The sequence below is a fragment of the Pongo pygmaeus genome, chromosome 14 (genome assembly GCF_028885625.2).
Source record: "Pongo pygmaeus isolate AG05252 chromosome 14, NHGRI_mPonPyg2-v2.0_pri, whole genome shotgun sequence".
NCBI classification, from domain to species: Eukaryota; Metazoa; Chordata; class Mammalia; order Primates; family Hominidae; genus Pongo; species Pongo pygmaeus.
Window position 1 is genome coordinate 30790741 of NC_072387.2, and position 23748 is coordinate 30814488.

A 23748-nucleotide genomic window follows, 5' to 3' on the forward strand; every position below is an offset into this window, starting at 1 on the left:
CTTGACATGAAGAAGCTTAGAAATTAGTTTTTTTCAAAGAATTACTTAAATTTTAAATTCTTTTTCTTTTTCTTTTCCTTTTTTTTTTTTTTTTTTTTGAGACAGGGTCTTGCTCTGTTGCCCAGACTGGAGTGCAGTAGCACAATCTCGACTCACTGCAACCTCCACCTCCTGGGTTCAAGTGATTCTTCTGCCTCAGCCTCCTGAGTAGCTGGGACCACAGGCATGCACCACCACACCTGGCTAATTTTTTTTGTATTTTTTTGGTAGAGATGGGGTTTCAACCATGCTGGCTTGAATAACTCCTGACCTCAAGCAATCCACCCACCTCAGCCTCCCAAAGGGCTAGGATTACAGGCGTAAGCCACCATGCCTGGCCAGAATTACCAAAATTTTAAACTCTTAATAGCCTAAAACCTGGAGGTAAAGGGGAAAAAGCTTGAGAACGCACAGCAGACAGAAAAGATCGTTTGTTTCACTGGAGAGTCACTCAAAGTTTCCTTCCAAGTCTACAGACTCCTTACCAACCATTCTAATTAGCTTGGAAATCTGGTTTTCCAGCTTTTTGGAAATGAGAAAAAAAAAAAACGGGAGGGGAAGAAAAGAAAAATACTTCAGAAAGGAAGAACTGTTAGAGACAGGCACACAGTGAAAATGAAATCACAGCCAATAGACAGGCAGGAAAGTTATTAGGTCATGCACGTGTTAAAGGCTCCAGCTCCTCCCTCATCCCAAACTGCCTACGGAGGCGGCACTTTCTGCTTTTCCGGGAAACTCCTGCCCCTGTAGTGGGCAGTGATCCTAACATTAACCCCAGGAAAATCTGGGAGAACCTGCCCCAGCTCAAAGCCCTGGTGTCCTTGTAGGTGTTGGCTGAGCCCCTGGCTTGGGGGTGTGGACCCCTGGAAAGCCACACTACTCAGGATACCCATAAGCCGCCCTCCTAGATAGGGGGGCCGCAGGATGCCTCTGAAACTTGGAAAATAGAAGTGCCTGTTGAAGTCACTCCATTTAAGAAGGTAGAGTTTAACGTAATTTTGGAAGATTCCCATCAAAATGGTTTTATTAAGCAGAAGGGCAGGCTGGAAAATCCTCTTCAGCAGAACAGCGGACTAAGGCTCACTGCTATCAAGGTGGACAGGCTTCTCTGCTCAGCAAACCAGGCTCACCCAGGGGATGCTATACACAGACTTGGGCTTGCTGAGGGAGGAAGGCACCCTGAGGGATGTCCTGGCCTAAACGATGCTATAGTTTTCTTTCCCAATGAAGAAAACAATAACACATTCTATCATGTTTTTCACCTTCGTTTTTACTTACTTCTTACCCAAACAACTAAATCCTCCACAAAATACAGTATGCATTTCAGAGTACAAGGGTAACAAAACTCCTTCTCCTTCTTGGACGTATTTGACCATGGATTCGCTTTCTAGCTCTGTTCCCACGGAAATCTGATAAAGATGGCATGTCAGCTGTAATAGTAGGCAAAATTGCTTATGTAATTGTGGCCTCTCATTGATAAATTGCATTGAGACTGGGGGTTCAATGGTGGGAAACCCAAGCTTTGGGCTTGTCAGAGAGCAGTGACTCATATAATTGGGTATGTCCCTTGAGGGCATCTGGCACTTGAGACAATGCTACAAGAGCTACGGGCTCTTGTGGGGTAGGGCTTCCAAGCCAAGTGGATCTCACATCCACCTGATGTGAGTCTCTTTCTCTTGTACCTGAGCTGACACTCAGAGTGGGAACAAAGGGAAAAGCTCCTGGAGCCTGTGTGGGCCTCTGTGAGGGCCACTCTCATGGAGAAGTGACTGTCTCCTGGCCCAAGATAGAGCTGTAGGCAGGACGCAGTGGCTCATGCCTGTAATCCCAGCACTTTGGGAGGCCAAGGCAAGCAGATCATGAGGTCAGGAGTTCGAGACCAGCCTGGCCAACATGGTGAAACCCCATCTCTACTAAAAACACAAAAATTAGCCAGGCGTGGTGGCGCATGCCTGTAATCCCAGCTACTCAGGAGGCTGAGGCACAAGAATCGCTTGAACCTGGGAGGCAGAGATTGCAGTGAGCCGAGATCGCACCACTGCACTCCAGCATGGGCAACAGAGTGAGACTCTGTCTCGGGGAAAAAGAAGAAAAAAAAAGATAGATCTGTAACTCTGAATGTCTACTTGAGAAGGCATCCTGGTGGGTGTTGCAGCATTTTATTTGAACTTCAGGCATTAATTCTAAATTTATTTTTGTTTCATGATTGTTTTAGATTGGAACTGTGCTCTTGACCTGATACTGACTGACCTAGGGCAAAGGTATGGCCTCTGCAAAGCCTCCTTTGTTGTTCCCAGGGCTCTGTGACCTTGAGCCGTCAACACCCCATATATATATTCAGGATTGGAAATGTCACAGTGGATTGTAATGATGAGTGTTATTTCTTTCTAGACAGTGATCTCTGATGCCAGGGTGTGAAGCTATTTTTATCTTTGAGTGTCAGCCCTAGTCGATTGCTTGGTACACAGCAGGTGCTTAATGAAGTGTATCAGTGGAATGCTTTCAGAGGTGTAAATATTAGGAAAATATCCCATAAGTGAAGTGGAACAAGGGCAGAAATGCTATACACCCTGCACCCAATAAACATTCCCTTCTAGCGGGACCCCGTGCTGATCTACTCAGGGGGTGAGGTCCTCACCTCCCATACTCCAAAAGAGAACACATTTCCCCTCTGCAAAATTATTTACCAGGTGTTATGGCTGAACTGTACCCCTACAAAATGCATATGCTGAAGTCCTAACTCCCAGGACCTCAACAATGGGACTGTGTTTGGAGACAAAGCCTTTCAAGAGGTAACTGATTAATTAAGTGAGATCATACGGGTGGGCCCTGATCCAATATGACTGCTATCCTCATGTGAAGAGATGAGGACACAGATGTCCATAGGTGGAAGACCATGTGAGGACACAGCAAGAAGGCAGCTGTCTGTAAGCCAGAGAGAGAGGCCTCACTTCAGAAGAAATCAACCCTGCGGCACTTTGACCTTGGACTTCTAGCCTTTAGCACTGTGAGAAATAAATGTCTGTTGTTTAAGCTCCCCAGCATGTTGCATTTATTAATAGCAGCCTGAACTAAGACACCAGGTAAGAAGAAAAAGGTTGGGAGGTCAGCTGATTCATTGAAACGAGTTATGAACAGAGGTCAGTAAACATATAGGAATCAATATAAACAGCATTACCTGCATGCCATCATCCAGGAGGAAGTGTGAGGATATCAGGAAAGGACAGTCCCTGGAGTCCCGCGAACACTGCAGCTCTACAACCACAGCTTCCTGGCCTCCCTCCATTCCCACCTGGAAAACAGGATGTGCTTTCAGAAGCTGCACTCGGGAAACATCAAACTACATGTGCCATTTGAAAATGGTGATTATAGTTATAAAATATGTTCATTTAGAGATATAATTTAGAAAATATAGAAAAGTATCAAGGAGAAAATTAAAATCTCCTAAAATCCTATGACAGCAATACAATCACTATTAATATTTTGGTATGTTTCCCTCCTGTATTTTTACCATCCCATAAATAGATCTGTATGTTTATACCATACCATTTTTCATGTTTTCCTTATCAAAGAGGGAAACGTTATTTTCAAGTTACATTTTATTAACATATCTCAAAATACAAATGGAACATCACTTTGAAGGCTAGTGTTGATTTATATCTATATATATATCTTAGAGACAGGTCTTGCCATGTTGCCCAGAGTGGTCTCAAACTCCTGCGCTCAGGAGATCCACCTGCCTTAGCCCCCTAAGTAGCTGGGACTATAGGCAAGTGATGCCACACCAGACACTAGTGTTGATTTTCATTTGTGGGGGAAAAAAAACGATTTTGTTTTTCTTTCTAATGCAAAAGGAATGGAAATGCAACATAGTGTAAATACTTAGTGTCAAACCTTCCCTTTCCAAATACAAGAAACCGTCAGTAACAGGGAAGAGCACTTTTATGTTTAATGCCATATTGATATTTTGTACTGTTTAAAATTTTTGCTATGAGCATGCATTACTTTTATAATACAAATACTAAAAATTTAAACTTTAAATTCTAAACATAAACATTTTCTTGACTGTTAAAATATCAGGTCTGGGTGCAGTGGCTCATGCCTGTAATCCTAGCACTTTGGGAGGCTAAAGAGGGAGGATGGCTTGAGCCCAGGAGTTCGAGACCAGCAAAATAGTGAGATTCTGTCTCCACAAAAATAAATATGTAAATAAAATTAACTCATATTTTAAGGAATATATGATATTCAGGATATGCATAATTTTTCAAAACAATGAGAAAATGATCGAATAGGAAAAACACCCAGAAGACATTCAAACAGGTTTTTTTCTTTTTGCTAACTAGAAATCAGATTCTTACTTTCTCCAAGGTGTTATATTTTGCAACTTCAAAATCTTGAGGAAGATGAGGAATTTCAACATTCTGTATACCAAACCTGAAATTTGTACAGTGTATAATTAAAATTTTAACATTAAATGGATTTTAGGCTAAACAGAATTTCATAAATTTTTTCTCATACATCTTTACAAAACACATGATAGATTCCTTACAAAAAGGCCTCCTCAGCTATCCCAGAAATTGTTAAAAGATCATTTGAAATGAGCTGGATGCCTCCTCTGTGTAATTCTCCAACTCAGACACCCAGTACTGTAGCGTCTGCACTGGAAGATGGTCTCCACGTGACAGAGGCAGAAAGAAGTGGGCCACACACTGTGGGGATGGGCTACTTGTGTTTGCTTTGGATCTGACTCTTAGAAGCTATGTCACTCCTCTCCAGACCACAGTCCATTCCTCTCTAAAATAAAGGAGTCAGACTTCTCATAATCTGTACTTTTCATTTTGGATTTTCTTCTCTTTAAACACTATTATTAACAAATATAACAAGATTGAATGCGATGCCTAATTAACCCGATGTTTTGGGTATGCTTTAAGAAGCCATATAGAACTTTAGACTCCCATACTCCATTTGAGGAAGGCTGTTATTTCCATTTTTGAAAATATCAGGCAAAATTAACAAACTGTCTTTAATCTAAAGGCTGCTCAGGAAAGTAATAGGATGAAAATAGGTTTTTTTTTTTTTAAAGAATAAAAAAAAACCCACTGGTTTTCTTTTTAAACATCAATTTAATAATTGCACCCAATCTCATTTAATACTGAGAATTTAAAATAATGATCACTATACTAGTTGAAGAAAAAGACTCAAATAAAAAATCACTTAAGAATTAGATACACAAAATAAATTAAAATAAGAAAAAGTCTACAAATAGAATTTTAATACTGTGCTTGAGGTTTACGCAAGATTTTACAAACTCTGTAGAGTCCCAGGAATCAGAAAGAAGTGAATTACTCAGTGAGTTCCACAGTGTCTTCCTGCTCTGTGGCACTGTCCGGGCATAGACCTTCTGTTTTCACTTCTAGAATTAAAGCAAACAGCACACTTGTTTACTGCCCAAAGACTTATTATAATTAGTTAACCTAAGTGCTGGAATTGTTAAGATTTATAAATATATCCTTAAATTAGTTATAATTTTGGGGATCAAAATTTCCCAGTGGGAAAAGAGGAAGGTATAATATTATAAGAGGAAGGTATAACCTTATGAGACAGTGAGAACATACTCTAATTCTATTTTAATAGGCATATCAGGAGAATTCTCATCTGTTATTATTTGAAACTCATTGATAGCCATACAATTTTCAATTGGCACTTTCCTCTTGAAGAGTACAAAGCGCACAGGATCAGAATGAGTTCCTTAGAGTCGGCACCTCACGAGCAAAGGAGCTGGAGATGTTCTAGCTTAGAGGAGGGAAAGTCAAGAGCTCTACGTGAGCTTTTGCTTCATACTTTCTGTACAGAGAAACAGTAACACTATCTAGAGCACTGTGATATATAGGAATAACTCAGTGTGAGGACTTCTTTCCAGTTTTAATTATACTGTCAAGATTCCAAGGATCATCAGTGTATTTGTAGTAATTTGGAATCTGAATAAATTATGCTGGCTGTCATACAGTATGTTTTCAATGTGAAATGAGTCTACTATTTTGTCTATTTCTGTTGTAACTATCATTTGCTGGGACATGTCCTGGGACTGCAGCAGCATTTCTGGACTATTGTCTAAGGAGGCTCCACCCTGCCAAGTCATTACGGTATCTAACACATACCATGTGCTTACTGTAAGTTAGTATTTATCAGAACTGTGCGATATTTGATATGACTCAGGAAAAGTGCATTTTCCATGTCCAAAGGCTTTCTTCTTGGCCAGTTTCAAAAATAAAATCTTGGCTTATAAAGAAAACACGTTTCTTTTGGGGAGACAATCTTTTGTTTGGAAAGAATTTCTTCAGCAAAATGCTAGTCATCAAATTTCCAATCATTAGGTTGTAGTAATCACTGTTTAACACAAACGCTTTCCCCTCCCCCTAGTTAAAATCACAATCAGGTTTTCTGAGATGATCAGTGTTTTGTGGCCATTTTAAATCTGACCCTACTAGGCTAGATATCAAGAAATCTGTTTCTATTGCTAAAGTAGTCTTTTGTCCTTTGTTATTTTTCTGTCCATTTTCTGAGGTAATAAGAAGTCTAATTTTTTTTTAGTATTTCTGGACAATTCTCTATGATATCTTTGACAAACCCAAGTGTGTACTATGGCACCTATGATACATTAAATGCTTGCTATGAAATACCTACCAGGACTGCTCGGCTTCTGATCAGGAGGTGGTGTGATGTACAGGGGCTTATAAGGATCATAATTCTTTACATCCAAGAGTCTCTTTTCTCTGATAGATTCCCATATAAAATCTGGGTTTGCAATATGAACGTGGTTCTTTTGGATAGAATTCAGTTGGTACTGACTCAGAACATCAGCATTATCTAAGATTATATATGTGCACTAAGGAAAAAAAGAGTCAATCCATTACGCATCAGGAAAAACAACATTTAAATAAGTTATTTGTATCTGTAATTTTCACCCTTAAAAAGTATTGTTTTAAGGTAGTTTGTGATAGTCTTCCTCAAATTTCTAAAAACCTCTATAAATTATCAGTTTCTAGTTACATAAACATTTTAAAAATCAACTGTTTTTAAAGGATATGGATATGAATGCACCATAATTGATTAACCCTAGAGGTTATTTCTAAATTTTCATTATTGTAACCAATGCTGTGATGACTATCCTCATGTACACATCTTTCTGCACTTGTTCAACTATTTTCTTAGTAGTGGAAACGGAGGTTCACAGGTTATTCATTATTTATTTTAATTTGTAATTTTAGAAAATCTTGTTTCTTTGTAGAGATGGGGTCTTGCTATGTTGACCAGGCTGGTCTTGAACTCTCAGCCTCAAGTGATTCTCCCATCTCAGCTGGGTTTACAGGCATGAGCCACCATGCCCGCTTATAATTTTATTTATTTTTTAATAAATAGTAAACTCACATTGTAGAATATCTAAAAAATAATGATGACATAACTTCATCCCCTCTGTTGTCCCCAGTTCCTCTCTGCAGAGGCACCTGCTGTCACTTGCTCCTCGCGAATCCTGCTAGAGCTACACTATGCGTAGACACATGGCAGCGTGCTCCTCAGCCTCTTCCGTGCCGGCTTTTCCACTGAATTTACCTTGGCGATTGTTCTTCATCATTACATATAGAGCTGCCTCATTATCTACAGTAGCTGGGATGCACATTTCACATGTTTATGCACATTGACTTCCACAAGGTTGCACTCACAGTATGTGAGTTTCTAAAAAGGAGAGACCATGTTGGCAGTTCTCTACACAGAAGACAAACTGAGAAGGGAGAGCGGGCACGAATTACTCATCTGTCCACAGAGATGGTGAGACAGCTCAGTGTGGGAAGCTGTATAAGGGAAGTATATACAATTCTACCTGAACTGGAAGTAAACAGGGACATTGCATTTCTGGTATTCAGCTGGAGTTGAACACGCTTCACAGAATAGATGAGGCTCACAATGGCCAAGCTCCAGGGCTGAGGTCCAGGGAGGGGCAGGCTGAGTCAGCTCATCAATTCGTCAACAGAGGGAACAGCAGAGGACAGGGGCAGGCCAGTCTGGCACCTAGAGCCTTTGGATTTCTATTTTTACTTCTTACAGTGAGGTGGTTTAAAAAAGAAGAGGTTAGACTGAATTATTTCTAAGATTTCATCCAGCTGTAAAATCCTATTATTCTGAACTGCCAGGCTTACAAGTTCAAGAGGCAGAAGGTAAATTCCTACAGCCTTTAAATGAACAAAACAAACAGCATAAGCTACACTGCGAAGATGAGTCTGCACTGCATGTCTTTCTTTCTGCACCCAGGAACCTGGCTTACCAGTGTATCATCCCAGCATTGACACACTGGTGAGTGACGACTGCGCTTTTTGCAAATCCTGTGTACTATGACTTCTCTCCTTCAAGAATAGATATGGCTGGTCTGAAATTCTATTTTCATATTTGGCTGTGCTCTAGTAATATCCTGCTTCACAGGACATGTAGGATTGTCCTGCAGTTCAGGGAACAGGGAGAGGACAGGGCTGGGCCACCTCTGCCTCTCGGAGCCCAGCCTCCCAATGGGCCATGTCACAGTCTCTCCTGAGGAACTTCGAGTAGCTCACTCACTCTCTCCTGCTGCTAATCTCTGCTTCCTCTTCTAACCATGACCCTGTTCCCTGCATGCGTGATGTTTTATCATACTGTAGTTTATGACATTTGGAAATACCTGAGGATTTAATGAAAAGGAAAACTTTCCGCCATTTTCCTTAATGTCAGTTTGTAGCTTTTTCTTCTGCTGCCGAGGTAAGTACTTCACTTTCAAACAGAAGATACAATTTGCAAAGATTCCCATCATCATCCTATAGGAAAAAAAGTTTTTAAGGACTCTCTCTTAAGTCAATATGACAGTGAATTTAGAATTATTATACAAGCAAACTGTGGGAAAATTGGGTATTATCTTAAGAAAGATATTGTAATCATGTTATCAATTGAACATTGCAAAAGTTGAATAATATCCTAGCTTGCAATATGTGTGTTGGTTTAAGAATCGTTTCTAGCTTTTATGGTTAATATTACAACACCAAAAATCCCTTTGTACAGGCTCATAATATACATCTTAATAAAAACATGACAGATTTCAGTTACAGATCAAGTGTGTGACTCCAGAACATGGAACCATTTATTTCTAAATTAGAAATTAACATTATTTGATAGTGAAACCATGGGTTTTTTATATATAATTCTATGCATTCAAAAAGACTCCTTATGTGGACTTCTATTAAGCCATTCTGGGGAAAAACTGAACAACTGATAATAAAAATATACAACTATGTTTAAATGGAATATGTATGTGTGTATATACACGTATATATTCTGCATTTGGGTTAATTCTTTTTTTTTTTTTGGAGACGGAATCTCACTCTGTCATCCAAGCTGGAGTGCAGTGGTGCGACCTCAGCTCACTGCAACCTCCGCCTCCCTGGTTCAAGTGATTCCCCTGCCTCAGCCTCCTCCTGCCTCAGCCTCCCGAGTAGCTGGGACTACATGCGGGCACCACCACACATGGCTAATTTTTATATTTTTAGTAGAGACAAGCTTTCACCATGTTGACCAGGCTGGGCTCAAACCCAGCCTCCCAAAGTGCTGGGATTACAGGTGTGAGCCACCACACCCAGCCTGGGTTAATTTAATTCATTTACTGTACAATGCATTTAACAATAAATTAATACATGGTGAAAAATTGGGTTTAATTTCCATTTTGTAAAATTTTTTTTTTTTGAGACAGAATCTTGCTCTGTCACCCAGGCTGGAGTGCACTGGTGCAATTTTGGCTCACTGCATCCTCCACCTCCTGGATTCAATTGATTCTTCTGCCTCTGTCTCCCAAGTAGCTGAGATTACAGGCGCCCACCACGACACCTGGCTAACTTTTGTATTTTTAGTAGAGTCGGGGGTTTTACCATGTTGGCCAGGCTGGTCTTGAACTCCTGACCTCAAGTGATCTGCCCACCTTGGCCTCCCAAAATTGTGGGATTACAGGCATGAGCCACCGCGCCTGGCACACCCCCGCTTTTTTTTTTTTTTTAAGACAGGGTCTCACTCTGTCGCCCAGGCTAGAGTGCAGTGGCAGATCTCAGCTCACTGTAATCTCTGCCCACTGCAATCTCTGCCTTCCGGGAAGGGAAGGTGAGGGTTAAAGACACACACACACACACACACAGACACACACACACACAAAGGAAAAAGAAACAGAGAGGAGACAGAGAGTGCGAGAGAGAGCGCGAGCTTGACAGCAAATGCGGCTTTATGTGCAGCATAAAACCTACAGAAGCAGGGGACCAGCCTAATGCCACAGCCCACTGCTAAGTCTTACAGGCTAAGGGTACTTATAGGTATGGGTGGGAGGGGTCTGGGCAGTATGGCTTGTTGCCCCGCAAGATATCGGTAAGATGTTCCCATGATTTGTAACCCCGAACAAGGGTTCTGGTCCTTATTCAGGTGGATGTCATCATGGCGTTTCTTGGACGTTTGCCCAAGAAGACATGAGAGGGAAGTTTCTTTAGATAAGCCTTTGTTGGCCTTGCGGTCAGGCGGTTAGGAAGGATGTTTCTCACCGCCTAAACCCCCGAGAAATGTTTCACTTTACCCAAAGTCTGCAAAATAGCGGGGAGCTCACAAAATGTTGCAGTTTGTGCTAACGCTGGGTTCAAGCAATTCTCCTGCCTCAGCCTCCCGAGTAGCTGGGATTACAGGCCTGCGCCACCACGCCCGGCTAATTTTTTGCATTTTTAGTAAAGACAGGGTTTCGCCATGTTGCCCAGACTCGTATTTGTCAATTTTTAAAAGCAAGGAGTCACGTCTAACAGGCTCCCCCAAAGTAAGCTGCCATTTGGCGATAGCAGTTCCCAAGTCCTGTATTAGTTTGGGGATCGCGGTTCTGGGTCCTGTGTTAGTTTGGGCAGTCAGGTCAGGTTCTCTGCCGTGGCCGGCGCGTCTTGGGACTAAGCTGATTTGCTGAAAGCCCACTGCCCTGCACCGCGATTGGGCTCCGCCATTTCTCCTTTACTCTGCCTGCCCTTTTACCTCCCACTCCTACAGGCCAGAGGCCCCGCCCTACCTAGTGCTGTGTCCAGAATTTGTGGGTTCTTGGTCTCACTGACTTCAAAAACGAAGCCGCCCGGACCCTCGTGGTGAGTGCTACAGTTCTTAAAGGTGGCACGTCGGGAGTTTGTTCCTTCCTTGGTCTCACTGACATCAAAAATGAAGCTGCGGACCCTCGCAGTGAGCGTTACAGTTCTTTAAGGCCGCGCATCCAGAGTTTGTCCGGAGTTGTTTACTCCTACCAATGGGTTCGTGGTCTCGCTGGCTTCAGGAGTGAAGCTGCAGACCTTAGCGGTTTAAAGGCAATGCGGACCCAAACAGTAAGCAGCAACAAGATTTACCGCAAGGAGTCAAACACAAAGCTTCCACAGTGTGGGAGAGTTCCCCAGCGGGTTGTGGTCACTAGCTCCGGCACCCTGCTTTTAGTCCCTTATCTGGCCCCACCCACATCCTGCTGATTGGTCCATTTTACAGAGTGCTGATTGGTCTGCTTTGACAGGGTGCTGATAAGTGTTTACAATCCCTGAGCTAGACACAAAAGTTCTCCCAAGTCCCCACTAGATTAGCTAGACACAGAGCACTGATTGGTGCATTTACAAACCTTGAGCTAGACACAGGGTGTTGATTGGTGTATTTACAAACCTTGAGCTAGACACAGAGTGCTGATTGGTGTATTGACAATCCCTTAGCTAGACATAAAGTTCTCCAAGTCCCCACTAGACTCAGGAGCCCAGCTGGCTTCACCCAGTGGATCCTATACCAGGGCCTCAGATGGAGCTGCCTGCCAGTCCCACGCCTTGCACCCACACTCCTCAGCCCTTGGGCGGTCGATGGGACCGGCGCCGGCCGTGCTCGTGGGGGAGGCTCGTGCTGTGCAGGAGCCCAGGGCCATCGGGGAGGGGGGCTCAGGCATGGCGGCCGCAGGTCCCGAGCACTGCCCCTTGGGGAGGCAGCTAAGCCTCCGCGAGAAATCTAGCGCAGCGCTGGTGGGCCGGCACTCCTGGGGGACCCGGCACACCCTCTGCAGCTGCTGACCCGGGAGCTAAGCCCCTGACTGTCCGGACCAGCGGGGTCAGCAGGCTGCTCAGAGTGCGGGGACTGCCCAGCCCACGCCCAACCGGAACTCGCGCTGGCCCGCAAGCACAGCACGCAGCCCCGGTTCGGTTGCATGCCTCTCGCTCCACACCTCTCCACAAGCTGAGGGAGCCGACTCTGGCCTCACCAGCCTAGAAAGCGGCTCCCGCAGTGCAGCGGCCGGCTGAAGGGCTCCTCAAGTGCGGCCAGAGTGGGCGCCGAGAGCAAGCGAGGGCTGCAAGGGCTGCCAGCACGCTGTCACCTCTCAGTACCTTTGCCCTGTGTGTGTTGGATGGTGGTACCCATTCCCTGGGCTTTCAATTGAGGATACAATGCCACTGCCTCCCTGACACCTCACCTCTGGGTTTCCTTGGCACCACAGATGCTCGACGTCCCCAGCCTAGGCCTCCCTCTCCCCCTTGGCTGGAGACAACCACTGGGTGCTATTCTTGACTCCCTGCACCCCCACCTCCTTCTGCCAGCTGTCTCTCTTCCATCACAGCCCCTGATACAGCCCCAATGTATAGAACTTGTCCCTCCTGCTGCCACTCTGGCCCATTCCCTCACATCCTGACTGGCTCCCACTCCTGTTGGGCCTGTGTTCAATCTCTTCTCCACACTGCAGCTTCAGGAATCTTGATTTTTGTTTTTAAATTACATTTCAAATAAAATACAAATTGCTTATCATGGTTCAAGGCCAACAGCTATCTCATTCCCTCCTGGCCACACTGGCTTTTTCTTCAGGAGGAAGAAACCCACAGCTTGGTCCTCCAAGTCTTGACACATGCTGTTTTATATTATAGTCCTTATCCCTGGGATCCCCAGCCCTTCCTCACCCCATGCTGTATCCCCCATCCAGGACACAATGAATGGACACATTAGGGATTCATATTTTTTAATCTTTCTTTTGAGGTCCGATTAAACTGAAGTCTCTTGAGGTAATTCTGCCTTTCCATAACATTAGCATGGAAAAGTTTCATTTGTTGACTGCCTCTTACATTCAATAATTAGCATCTGTGCATAGATAGGAGGGATGAAATGAGGGGTACCATAAAAGAGATTACACCACACCATTTAGGTTAATCTATGCTAGTCGTAATCTCTGACAATTAAAAACAACACACAAAAAAAACACTAAAAGCCTTTAATGACTCTTTAATAATTTCCAGGACAGCCTCTATGTGATATTGCACCCCCACTTATGCTGACCAAGGTTGGCTGACATGGAGTGGCTGCTCAAGTCCACCTTCCGATGGGTCCTGGATGTGTTAAATCCTCTGACCTGTTTAAAACATGTTTCCTGGAAAAGTGACTCATGGTCACTGTTGAAAATGTGAAAAATACAGAATTGTATAACAGAAAAAAAAACAGAACAAAACAAAAAAATCTCAAAACCTAGGGCTATGTTAGCATCTTGTTTTGCATTTTTCTTCTGGGCTTTTTTCTAGGTCTATTGTAACACCTTATTTGTTTTTTGAGACAGTCTCACTTTTGTCACTTAGGCGGAAGTGCAGTGGTGAAACCTCGGCTCATGGCAGCCTCCGCCTCCCAGGTTCAAACGATTCTCCTGCATCAGCCTCCCAAGTAGCTGGGATTATGGGTGCCTGCCACCATGCTTGGCTAATTTTTGTATTTTTAGTAGAGACGAGGTTTCACCATGTTGGCCAGGCTGGTCTCAAACTCCCAACCTCAAGTGATCTGCACACCTTGGCCTCCCTAAGTGCTGAGATTACAGGCATGAGCCACCGCGCCCAGCCACAGACTGTATTTTTTATCAAATTGAAATCACACTACCTATCCTGCTGTTATCAGTCAGCATCTTTAGCATTTTGTCATTAAATATTATTGGAAAATATTTTTAATAGAGACTATCAGATATGGACCATAAATGAGTTATTGTTAGAAAATTAAATCATTTCTAATTTTTGGTATCATAAAAAGCTATGATGAACATCCTTATGTGCAAATCCTTGTTTCCATCTCCAACGATCATCCTAGAAAATAATACTCAACTAGAACTACTGAATCAAAGTTTGAACAATTTTTTTGTGTTAAAACTTAATCATTACGAAGAAAAAATAAAAAGCACCTAAAATGATGGAAATGCTCAAAACTAGACTGCAGTGATGGTGCACAACTTGGTAAATTATTAAAAATTATTGAATTGGGCCAGGCAACGTGGCTCATGCCTGTAACCCTAGCACTTTGGGAGACCAAGTGGAGCAAATCGCTTGAGCCCAGGAGTTTGAGAGCAGCCTGGCCAACATGGCAAAACTTTATTTCTACAAAAAATACAAAACTTAGCTGGGCAAGGTCGTACATGCCTATGGTCCCAGCTATTCAGGAGACTTAGGTGGGAGGATCACTTGAGCCTGGGAGGTCAAGGCTGCAGTGAGCTGTGATCATGCCACTGCACTCCAGCCTGGGTGACAGAGACCCCATCTCAAAAAAAAAAAAAAGAGAAAAATTATTGAATTGTACAATTAAAATAAGTGAATTTAATGTATGTAAATTGTACCCCAATACATTTTTTAAATAGTATTTTTTGGATACATAATAGTTACATACATATTATGGGTCAATAAAGTTGTTTTTAAAAAAGCACCTGATCCCTCCATCCAAAAATAACCCCACTGTTGATTTTTGTTTGTTTGTTTTTTGAGCCAGTCTCGCTCTGTCACCCAGGCTGGAGTGCAGTGGCACGATCTCAGCTCACTGCAACCTTCTGCCTCCCAGGTTCAAGTAATTCTCGTGCCTCAGCCTCCAAGTAGCTGGGACTACAGACAGGCACCACCATGCCCAGCTAATTTTTGTATTTTTAGTAGAGATGGGGTTTCACCATGTTGGCCAGGCTGGTCTCGAATTCCTGAGCTCAAGTGATCTGCCTGCCTCTGCCTCCCAAAGTGCTAGGATTACAGGCATGAGCCGCCGCACCTGGCCCCCACTGTTGATATTTTAATTTTTTTGGTATTATTCTTTCTTGTATCATTGTATTTTCTAAATTATTAATATTCTATATTTAATGTTATAGCCAGTTGCCCTTTACTTTTTAAATAGGACTTTCACTTTCACAGCTTATTTAGCTTTTAGTGATATCCTCCCCATGTCACTAAATATTCTTTGAAGGTGTTTTTAGTGGTTACATAAGCTTTGCATTTATTTAATCCTTCCCCAAGTCATCAGATACTTGGTTACTTAAAAGTGTTCACTATTAGAAATACACTTTAATTAAAATGCTTATACATATATTTTTTGGCCACATCTCTGTCATAGTTTCCCTAGAGTTGATGGCCAGAAATGTAATTACTGAATCAAGGAGTATAAACATTTTTTAGCCTTTTAAAAATTGTGGTAAAATATGCGAAGATAAAATTTACCATCTTAACCATTTTAAATGTACAGTTCGGTGGCATTAAGTACCTACACATAGTTGTGAAATCAAAGTATAAACATTGTATTTTATTTGAGACAGGGTCTGGCTCTGTCTCCCAGGCTGGAGTGCAGTGGTGCGGTCACTGTCACAGCTCACTGCAACCTGGACCTCCCTCCCAGCAATCCTTTCACCCCGGCCTCCTTAGTAGCTGGGACCACAGGCCTGCACCACCATGCCCGCCTAATTTTGGTAGAGACAGGGTCTTACTATGTTGCCAATGCTGGTCACAAAGTCCTGGGCTCAAGCGATCCTCCTGCCTCAGCCTCCCAGAGTGCTGGGGTTACAGGTGTGAGCTGCCACGCCCGGCCCAGAGTAAAAACATTTTAAACATAAATCTGTGGTCTGTTCTTAGCACCTGCGGCTGCGTGGGAGGTATGGAAAGGCGCACTTTGGGTTTCGTGAAATCTCAAGTGAGGCCTTGACTTCTCTCTTTCCACAGATTCATCTCTAGTCTCTGTAAAATGCCAGCCGTCTTCTGGGTTAACAGCACCTAACCGACGTGCGCCACCAGTTCCTCCTTGTTTCAAAGTGTTCTCTCAACACAGTTAGTTCATGTTTTCATCAGCGCTGATTACGTACATATGAGATGTGGCAGACACCGGGCTAGGGGCTGGTTATTCTCTAAGGCAAATCTGCACAGTCACTCCAGCCTGTCCCCCTTCCCAGCTTCTTCCCCAAATAACATTCACAGAGTGTCTTCCATCCAAAGACAGCAGGGAACAGCCCCGATTCCTAAGACACCCTCAGCGCGCCTCCTCACAAACTCCTGGCTGCTCCATAAACCATTGGTGTAGGTGGAATCAAGTGGCTTCCTGCTTCACAGGTCTTCGTCTTTACCACTGGCATTTCCTCCTCTCGGAAAACCCTGAGGAGTCCCTTTCTGGGCAGTCTTGATTCTACAGCCTCCGCCTTCTGAAGTGTGTGAGTCACCACACGCTAAGATCACTTTTGATATACAGTGGGCATTCAATAAAAGCTTGCTTACTAAAAACTCTCACGTATCCATTAAAGCCCAGGATTACAGAAAAGCCTTCTGACACTATTTGCATTTTGGACTCAAATAGCATCAGTAATGCACCTCCCTAATGGGTTTATTAAACCCTTAAACAACAAAGATACTACTTTTATTTCACTCCTACATGATATACAGTAGCTCTACGCACACAAACAAGACCTAATGTTTACTTAATAAGTGATAAAGTCAATGTAATGAATCTGCAACACGCACATACTCAGAGCGAACTTCCCCTTTATCATAGCACTATGCTTGGATATTGTCATATAACTGTTGTCATTCAGCAGTCCAGAATCCAAAGTGCTTGGGCTTGAATATTTAGCAGCGCCTTGGTTTTCTAGAACCTGTGATCTACCAACTCGATCCTTGGGTGAACCATTCGGCCCTCCCAGCAGGAATTACTTAACTGAGTTAGAGGTTTTCAACTTTGGACCTCAACAAACACACTGTTTCTATCACGGTGTTCCCAATGACTCACGAGGTCAGATAGTACTTCCTGATTACTCACCAAACCACCTTACTTTTGCACAATTCGAAACCTAACTTTAGGAAAGAAGGCCGTTTGGCATACTGGAAACAAGAAACAACGCATACTACTGTGAACCGCACCGCACGGGGTGCGGAGACTTGGTGTGAGTGTCGGCTCCGGTGGGCGCCCCCCACCGCACCCCGTTTCTAGTCACCAGGGCTGCGCCGCCGGGCAGAGCAGAACGACCGCAACATCCCTCCCCGAGGGCGCTGGCTGCACTAACTAGTCCACCCCCGCGCCTCACAGCGCCGTCAGGCCCACAGCGCCAATGCCGCGCAGGGCAAGGGCGCAGCCTCTGGCGGAGAAGTAGTACGCGGGGTACTTCCTGGCTAGGACTACAGGGACCTTTAGGCAGCCCCCACCCCGCGGCGCCCACGCACCTGCCTAGAGGATCCAGCTAGCTCCCGGCGCTCCCGGATTCCGCGCTCCTTGCTCGCGGTACTTCCGTAATCTAGGCTCTCCCTGCCCCCGGGGCGGGGCGGGCGCCACTGCGCCGGAACCCCGCCCCGCACGAGCGCAGCGGCCCAAGCAGGGACGGTAGCCGGAATGCGCCCGGAATCGGGTCCGCCAGGTGGGGAGCGGTACCCGGCCTCTGGCGGGGTTTCTCTTCCAAGATCAGCCTGAGGGTTCAGGGCTTTGTTTCAGTTTCATATTTCAGGAGGGATTTGGTCAATGAGGATTAATACAAAGCTAGGCTTTGAGAGAGGTGGGTGGATGGTGCTGTCCTTTAACTGAGAAATGGAAGGGATTCACAAGGGCGGGAAAGAAGAAAATTTCGGGAAAGTTCGGGAAACAGGAGAGTGAGATAATAAATTTACTTTAAGCCTTCCTGCGTTTGAAATTCATGACAGTGCTTGTAACTAGTTGGAAATACATTTATCTGCCATTCAAGAGAGGCAGGGGGCTGGAGATACAGATCTGAGATTCACTGAAATGGGAATAAAGCAATGGGGAAGATTCAGATTTTTAGGATACTGAATAAAATGAGAATAGAAAGGATAGAGTAGAGAATACAGTGGAAAGGGTATGGGGTTGAATCCTGACTCCACAATTTATTACCAAGGGGATTGGGGACACGGTAATTTACCAAGTTTCATCATTACAACCTACTCTATAGGGTTGTCTAAGAAACAAGAGATTCTGGGGGAGGAGAGAGACTGATTCCTAGAGTTACCACATCGTAATGCTCAAAATGTCCAATCTTCAACAAAAAATTATGAGGCATGCAAAAAAAAAAAGGCGAAAAAATGGCCAATTCAAAGGAAAAAAGAAATGAACAGAAATTGTCCCTGAGCTGAGGAAGCACAGACATAGGAATTATTAGACAAATACTTCAAATAAACTGTCTTAAACATGGACAAAAAGTGAAAGGAAACATAGAAAAATAACTGAAAGAAAGAACCAAGAGAACAAAGTCTCAATAAATAGAGAATATGCAATAGAAGATGTGCAAATGGTCAACAAGCATGAAAAAAAGCCCAACATAACTTATCATCAGAAAAGTGCAAATCAAAACTGCAATGAGATACCATCTTACACCAGTCAGAATGGTTATTATTAAAAAGTCAAGGAACAACAGATGCTGGCAAGGCTTTATTGAAAAGGAAATGCTTTTACACTGTCAGTGGGAATGTAAATTAGTTGAACCACTGTGGAAAGCAGTTTGAAGATTTCTCAAAGTGCTGAAAACAGAACTGCTATTCAACCCAGCTATCCCATTACTGGATACACATCCAAAACAAGAGAACTCATTCTACCAAAAAGACACATGCACTAGTATGTTCGTCACAGCACGCTTCACAATAGGAAAGACATGGAATGAACTTAGGTGCTCATCGACAATGGACTGGATAAAGAAAATGTGGCACATATGCACCATGGAATACTATGAAGCCATAAAAAGAATGAATGGAATCATGTCCTTCACAGCAACGTGAATGCAACTGGAGGCCATTGTCCTAAGTGAATTAATGAAGGAACAGAAAACCAAATGCCACATGTTCTAATTTGTAAGTGGGAGCTAAACACTGGGTACTCATGGATATAAAGATGGCAACAATAGACACTGGGGACTACTAGACTGGGAGGGAGGGGGAGGGGCAAGGGTTGAAAAACTATTGGCTACTATGCTCAGTACCTGGGTGAGGGGCTCAATCATACCCCAAACCTCAGCACCACGAATTATATGTAGGTAACAAACCTGCACATGTACCCTCTGAATCTAAAATAAAAGTTGAAATTATTTAAAAAACAAGGAATATTAATAAAGAGATAGAAATTATAAAAGGAACCAAACAAATTTTGGAACTGAAAAGAACCAAAAAGAAATTGTGTATTAAAACGTACAATAGGACCAGGCATGGTGGTTCATGCCTGTAATCCTAGTGTCTTGGGAGGCCAATGTGGGAGGATCGCTTGAGGCCAAGAGTTTGCCTTGGCAACATAGGGAGATCCCCTCTCTACAAAAAAATTACAAAATTAACCGGGCATGGTGGTGCATGCCTGTGGCCCTAGCTACTCAGGAGGCTAAGGCAGGAGGATCACTTGAGCCAAGGAGTTCATGGCTGCAGTGAGCTAAGATCACACTCCTGCACTCCAGCCTGGGTGACAGAGCAATGTCTTGTCTCAAAAAAAAAAAGAAGAAAAGAAAAAGAAAAAAAATACAATAACTTAAATGAAAAATTCACAAGTGATGCTCAAGAGTAGATTTGAGCAGGTAAGAGAAGAAATGAGCAAACTCGAAGATAAAACTATTGAAATTATTAAGTCTGAGGAGCAGAAAGTAGAAGAATGAAGATCAAAGTCCAAAAGATTTGTGGACACCATCAAGTGTATCAGCATATGCATAATGGGAGTCCCAGAAAGAAAAATGAGGGTGAAGGTGGCAGGAAGAGTATCTGAAGAAACAGTGGCAAGTCCCCAATTTGTTAAAATACATAATGTAACACTTCAAAGAAGCTCCATGAACTTCAAGTATGATAAAAAGTCCACAATAGAGTTATATTAATAATCAAACTGTTGAAAGCCAAAAACAGAGAGAAGCTTAAAAGCAGCTAGACAGAAATGATCACTACATACAAAGGAACTTGCATAAGATTAACAGCCAATCTATTACCATGGGAGCCAGAAGGCAGTGGGATGATATAAAGTGCTCAAAGAAAATTCTATGTCTGTCAAAACTCTCCTCCAAGAAATGATAGGCCGGGCATGGTGACTCATGCCTGTAATCCTGGCACTTTGGGAGGCCTGGCATTTTGGGATTGCTTGAGCCCAGGAGTTCAAGACCAGCCTGGGCAACATGGTGAAAACCCATCTCTACAAAAAATATAAAAATTAGCCAGGTGTGGTGGCACGTGCCTGTCATCTCAGCTACCTAGGAGGCTGAGGCAGGAGGAACACTTGAGACCTGGAGGTTGAGGCTACAGTGAGTTGTGATTGTGCCACTGCCCTCCAGCCTGGGTGACAGTCATCCCATCTAAAAAAAATGTGTAATAAAAACCTATAGAATGCTTGAAGAACCATCCAACTACTATATATTATTGCTATTTTTAAAGAAAGCAAAAATACAGGTGTGACAACCATTACGGTATTGTTCTGCTCTTATTACAACAAAGATTCAAGCTAGAAATCCTTTACTATCTATTCAACATCATTCATCATTGGTCAGGCATTCTAGAATGTAGTGGATGTGATAATCCCTTTGTTGTATAGACTCATTAGGTTTCCAGGATGTTTTGTTGTAAGTCCAATGCACCAGCAATAGATTTACCTATATCAAACTGCCAAGATTTAAAAAATGTCTCTCAGCACCCAAGGTTGTTGTTAGAAACTTCTTTACTGAAGTAATTCTGGAAATCTGAGGTTTCAGGCCTTGGTGAAGAACTCCTTCACTCCTCCTGCAGGTGAAGCAGGATGTGGGTTTTCTTGGGTTTGCCTAGAGGCCAGACACATGCATCTCTGAGTGCATCTTCCCAACCTGTTAGAATTCCCCTTTCTGGCCTGGAAGACATGGGCTTGGGGATCATCCCTTGGCCAGGCTAGCACTTATGTTCTCTCTTTTTTCTTTTTAAGAGTTGGGGGTTTCACTCTGTCGCCCAGGCTGCAGTCTAGTGGTGTGATCATAACCTTAAACTCCTGGGCTCAAGTGATCCTCCTGCTTCAGCCTCCCAAGTAGCTAGGGCTACAGGTGCATGCCACCATGCCTGGCTAACATTCAAACTTCTGGGCTTGAATGATCCACTTCAGTGTTTCAAAGTGCTGGGATTACAGGTGTGAGCCACTGCACCTGACATGTGCTCTCTGGATAGAGTGGACACTTCCTACCATCAGACCAACAATGAAAAGTTGTTAACTCTTGGCTGGGTGTGGTGGCTCATGCTTGTAATCCCAGCACTTTGGGAGGCTGAGGTGGTGGATCACTGGAGGTCAGGAGTTCGACACCAGCCTAGCCAACATGGTAAAACCCCATCTCTACTAAAAATACAAAAATTAACTGGGCATGGTGGCGCACATCTGTAGTCCCAGCTACTCAGGTGGCTGAGGCAGGAGAATCACTTGAACTGGGGAGGTGGTGGTTGCAGTGAGCTGAGATCATGCCAGAAGGGAAAAGTCAGCCTTTATTCTGTCAACCAATGATACCAAAATTTTAAGGATAATCTAAAGGGCGGGTTTTGATAACTAGGGAACAGCTCAGATCACTCGCATCACTGTCTGTGTGGGTGCTCCAGGTCTGATGTGCTGATTGCAGGGCTGCAGAGTTGACTCCTGCATGTTCTTACATGTGGAATAGGAGTTAGGCAGCTGCAGCTCTGCAGTGCCCACACTGTCTGCACAGAAGCAGCATCTAAATATACTGTTACTTAAATCTATGTGAAGGTCATTTTGGAATTTAAAAAATTTCATGATTTTGGCCGGGCATGGTGGCTCATGCCTGTAATCCTAACACTTTGGGAGGCCAAGGCGGGCAGATTGCCTGGGCTCAGGAGTTCAAGACCACCCTGGGCAACATGGTGAAACTGCATCTCTACTAAAAATACAAAAAATTCCCTGGGCATGGTGGTGCATGCCTTTAATCCCAGCTACTCAGGAGGCTGAGGCATGAGAATAGCTTGAACCCGAGAGGTGGAGGTTGCAGTGAGCTGAGATTGCACCACTGCACTCCAGCCTCGGCGACAGCAAGACTCTATCTCAAAAAAAAAAAAAGAATAAATAAAGAAATAAATAAATATTTCATGATTTTGTTAAACATCACTTCCTAATAAAGGGAAAAAATCCTTTTGTCACTGTGGAGAAGCCTTTGTGGGGTGGAGTCACTACTGGGGATGAAAGAGAAAATGTTGAAGGAAGTCATCAGCTTTGTTGCTTTTCTTAACTGTAAGGTTTGAGTTTACTGCCTGATGATCAGAGCCAGAAGCACAGGTCTCCAGGAAATGCCACCACTGGATAGAGAGCCACACGCTGCTTCCCGTCATACGTCTACCTGGACCTAACTCAGGAAGAAACATACGCTTCCTACATTTTATCCCATAAGCAAAGCAACTACTGCAGAACTGTTCATGGAGATTTTGTCTTAACTTCAAAAAGTGCTTCTCCTAATTTATTTTCTGTTGCACAGTATCAAGAAGCACCTGTGGAAAAAAAGGATTCAAAAGAAGAAAACCATAACCATCTTACAAGTGAGTTAATTGTGTTCCTCTCTTCTGTACTTAACTCATAGTGTTACTAAGTTGTCCTAAGATAAGAGAAGCCCTCTCTATGTTTTTTGTTTAAAATTCTTTTTTCAGAGATGGAGTCTTGCTGTGTTGCTCAGGCTGGACTCAAACTTCTGGGCATAAGCAGTCCTCCCCCCTCAGCCTCCCAAGTAGCTGGACTATAGGCATGTGCTGCCCTGCCAGCTCTCCCTCTCATGCTCTCTCTCTCTGTATATGTGTGTGTGTGTGTGTGTGTGTGTGTGTGTGTGTTTGTCCCCTGTGGCTTTTTTTTTTTTTGGAGACAGTCTTGCTCTTTGGCCCAGCCTGGAGCATAGAGGCATGATTTCAGATCACTGCAACCTCTGCCTCCAGGGTTCAGGTGATTTCTTGTGTCTCAGCCTCCTAAGTAGCTTGGATTACAGGTGTGCGCCATTATGCCCAGATAATTTTTTGTATTTTTAGTAGAGATGGGGTTTTATCATGTTGGCCAGGCTGGTCTCAAACTCCTGGCCTCAAGTGATCTGCCACCTTGGCCTCCCAAAGTGCTGGGATTACAGATCTGAGCTACTGCACCCAGCCATAATTTGTCATTGATCACTTTTCAAAAACACGTTTTATCATGCTATTTTCTGTAACTGAGCTCAACATGTTTCTACATTGGTCACTTTTTAAAGACACATTTTCTTTTTTCTTACTTTTCTATTACACTTTAAGTTCTAGGGTACATGTGCACAACGTGCAGGTTTGATACATAGGTATACATGTGCCATGTTTGTTTGCTTCGCCCATCAACTCATTATTTGTTGGGGTGATCAGGCCCAATCCCAGACTGTGGGGGCTACGAAGTCCGGCGGAGTCAAATGAATAAGACAAGATAAGTTAAGGG

At 43.5% G+C, this 23748-nt stretch overlaps 2 protein-coding genes across 5 annotated transcripts in view; one reads left to right on the forward strand and one right to left on the reverse strand.

Moving 5' to 3' along the window:
- LOC134737584 (uncharacterized) overlaps nt 1–17784 on the reverse strand; it is a 49786-nt gene extending 32002 nt beyond the window's left edge. For all 4 annotated transcript variants that reach the window (XM_063650622.1, XM_063650621.1, XM_063650620.1 and 1 more), the window contains exons 1-6: nt 17553–17784; nt 8747–8879; nt 6724–6925; nt 5386–5452; nt 4398–4473; nt 3218–3331 (exon numbers count right to left, since the gene is read on the reverse strand). In XM_063650622.1, the coding sequence (XP_063506692.1) occupies nt 3218–3331; nt 4398–4473; nt 5386–5452; nt 6724–6925; nt 8747–8878 (591 nt within the window). In that variant the 5' untranslated portion in view covers nt 8879; nt 17553–17784. The remainder of the gene's footprint in view (nt 1–3217; nt 3332–4397; nt 4474–5385; nt 5453–6723; nt 6926–8746; nt 8880–17552) is intronic.
- LOC129011399 (mitochondrial intermediate peptidase-like) overlaps nt 1–23748 on the forward strand; it is a 163802-nt gene that overhangs the window by 131982 nt on the left and 8072 nt on the right. Inside the window, 2 exon segments of the mRNA XM_063650628.1 lie at nt 11119–11210; nt 22787–22847. Of these exon segments, the coding sequence (XP_063506698.1) occupies nt 11119–11210; nt 22787–22847 (153 nt within the window).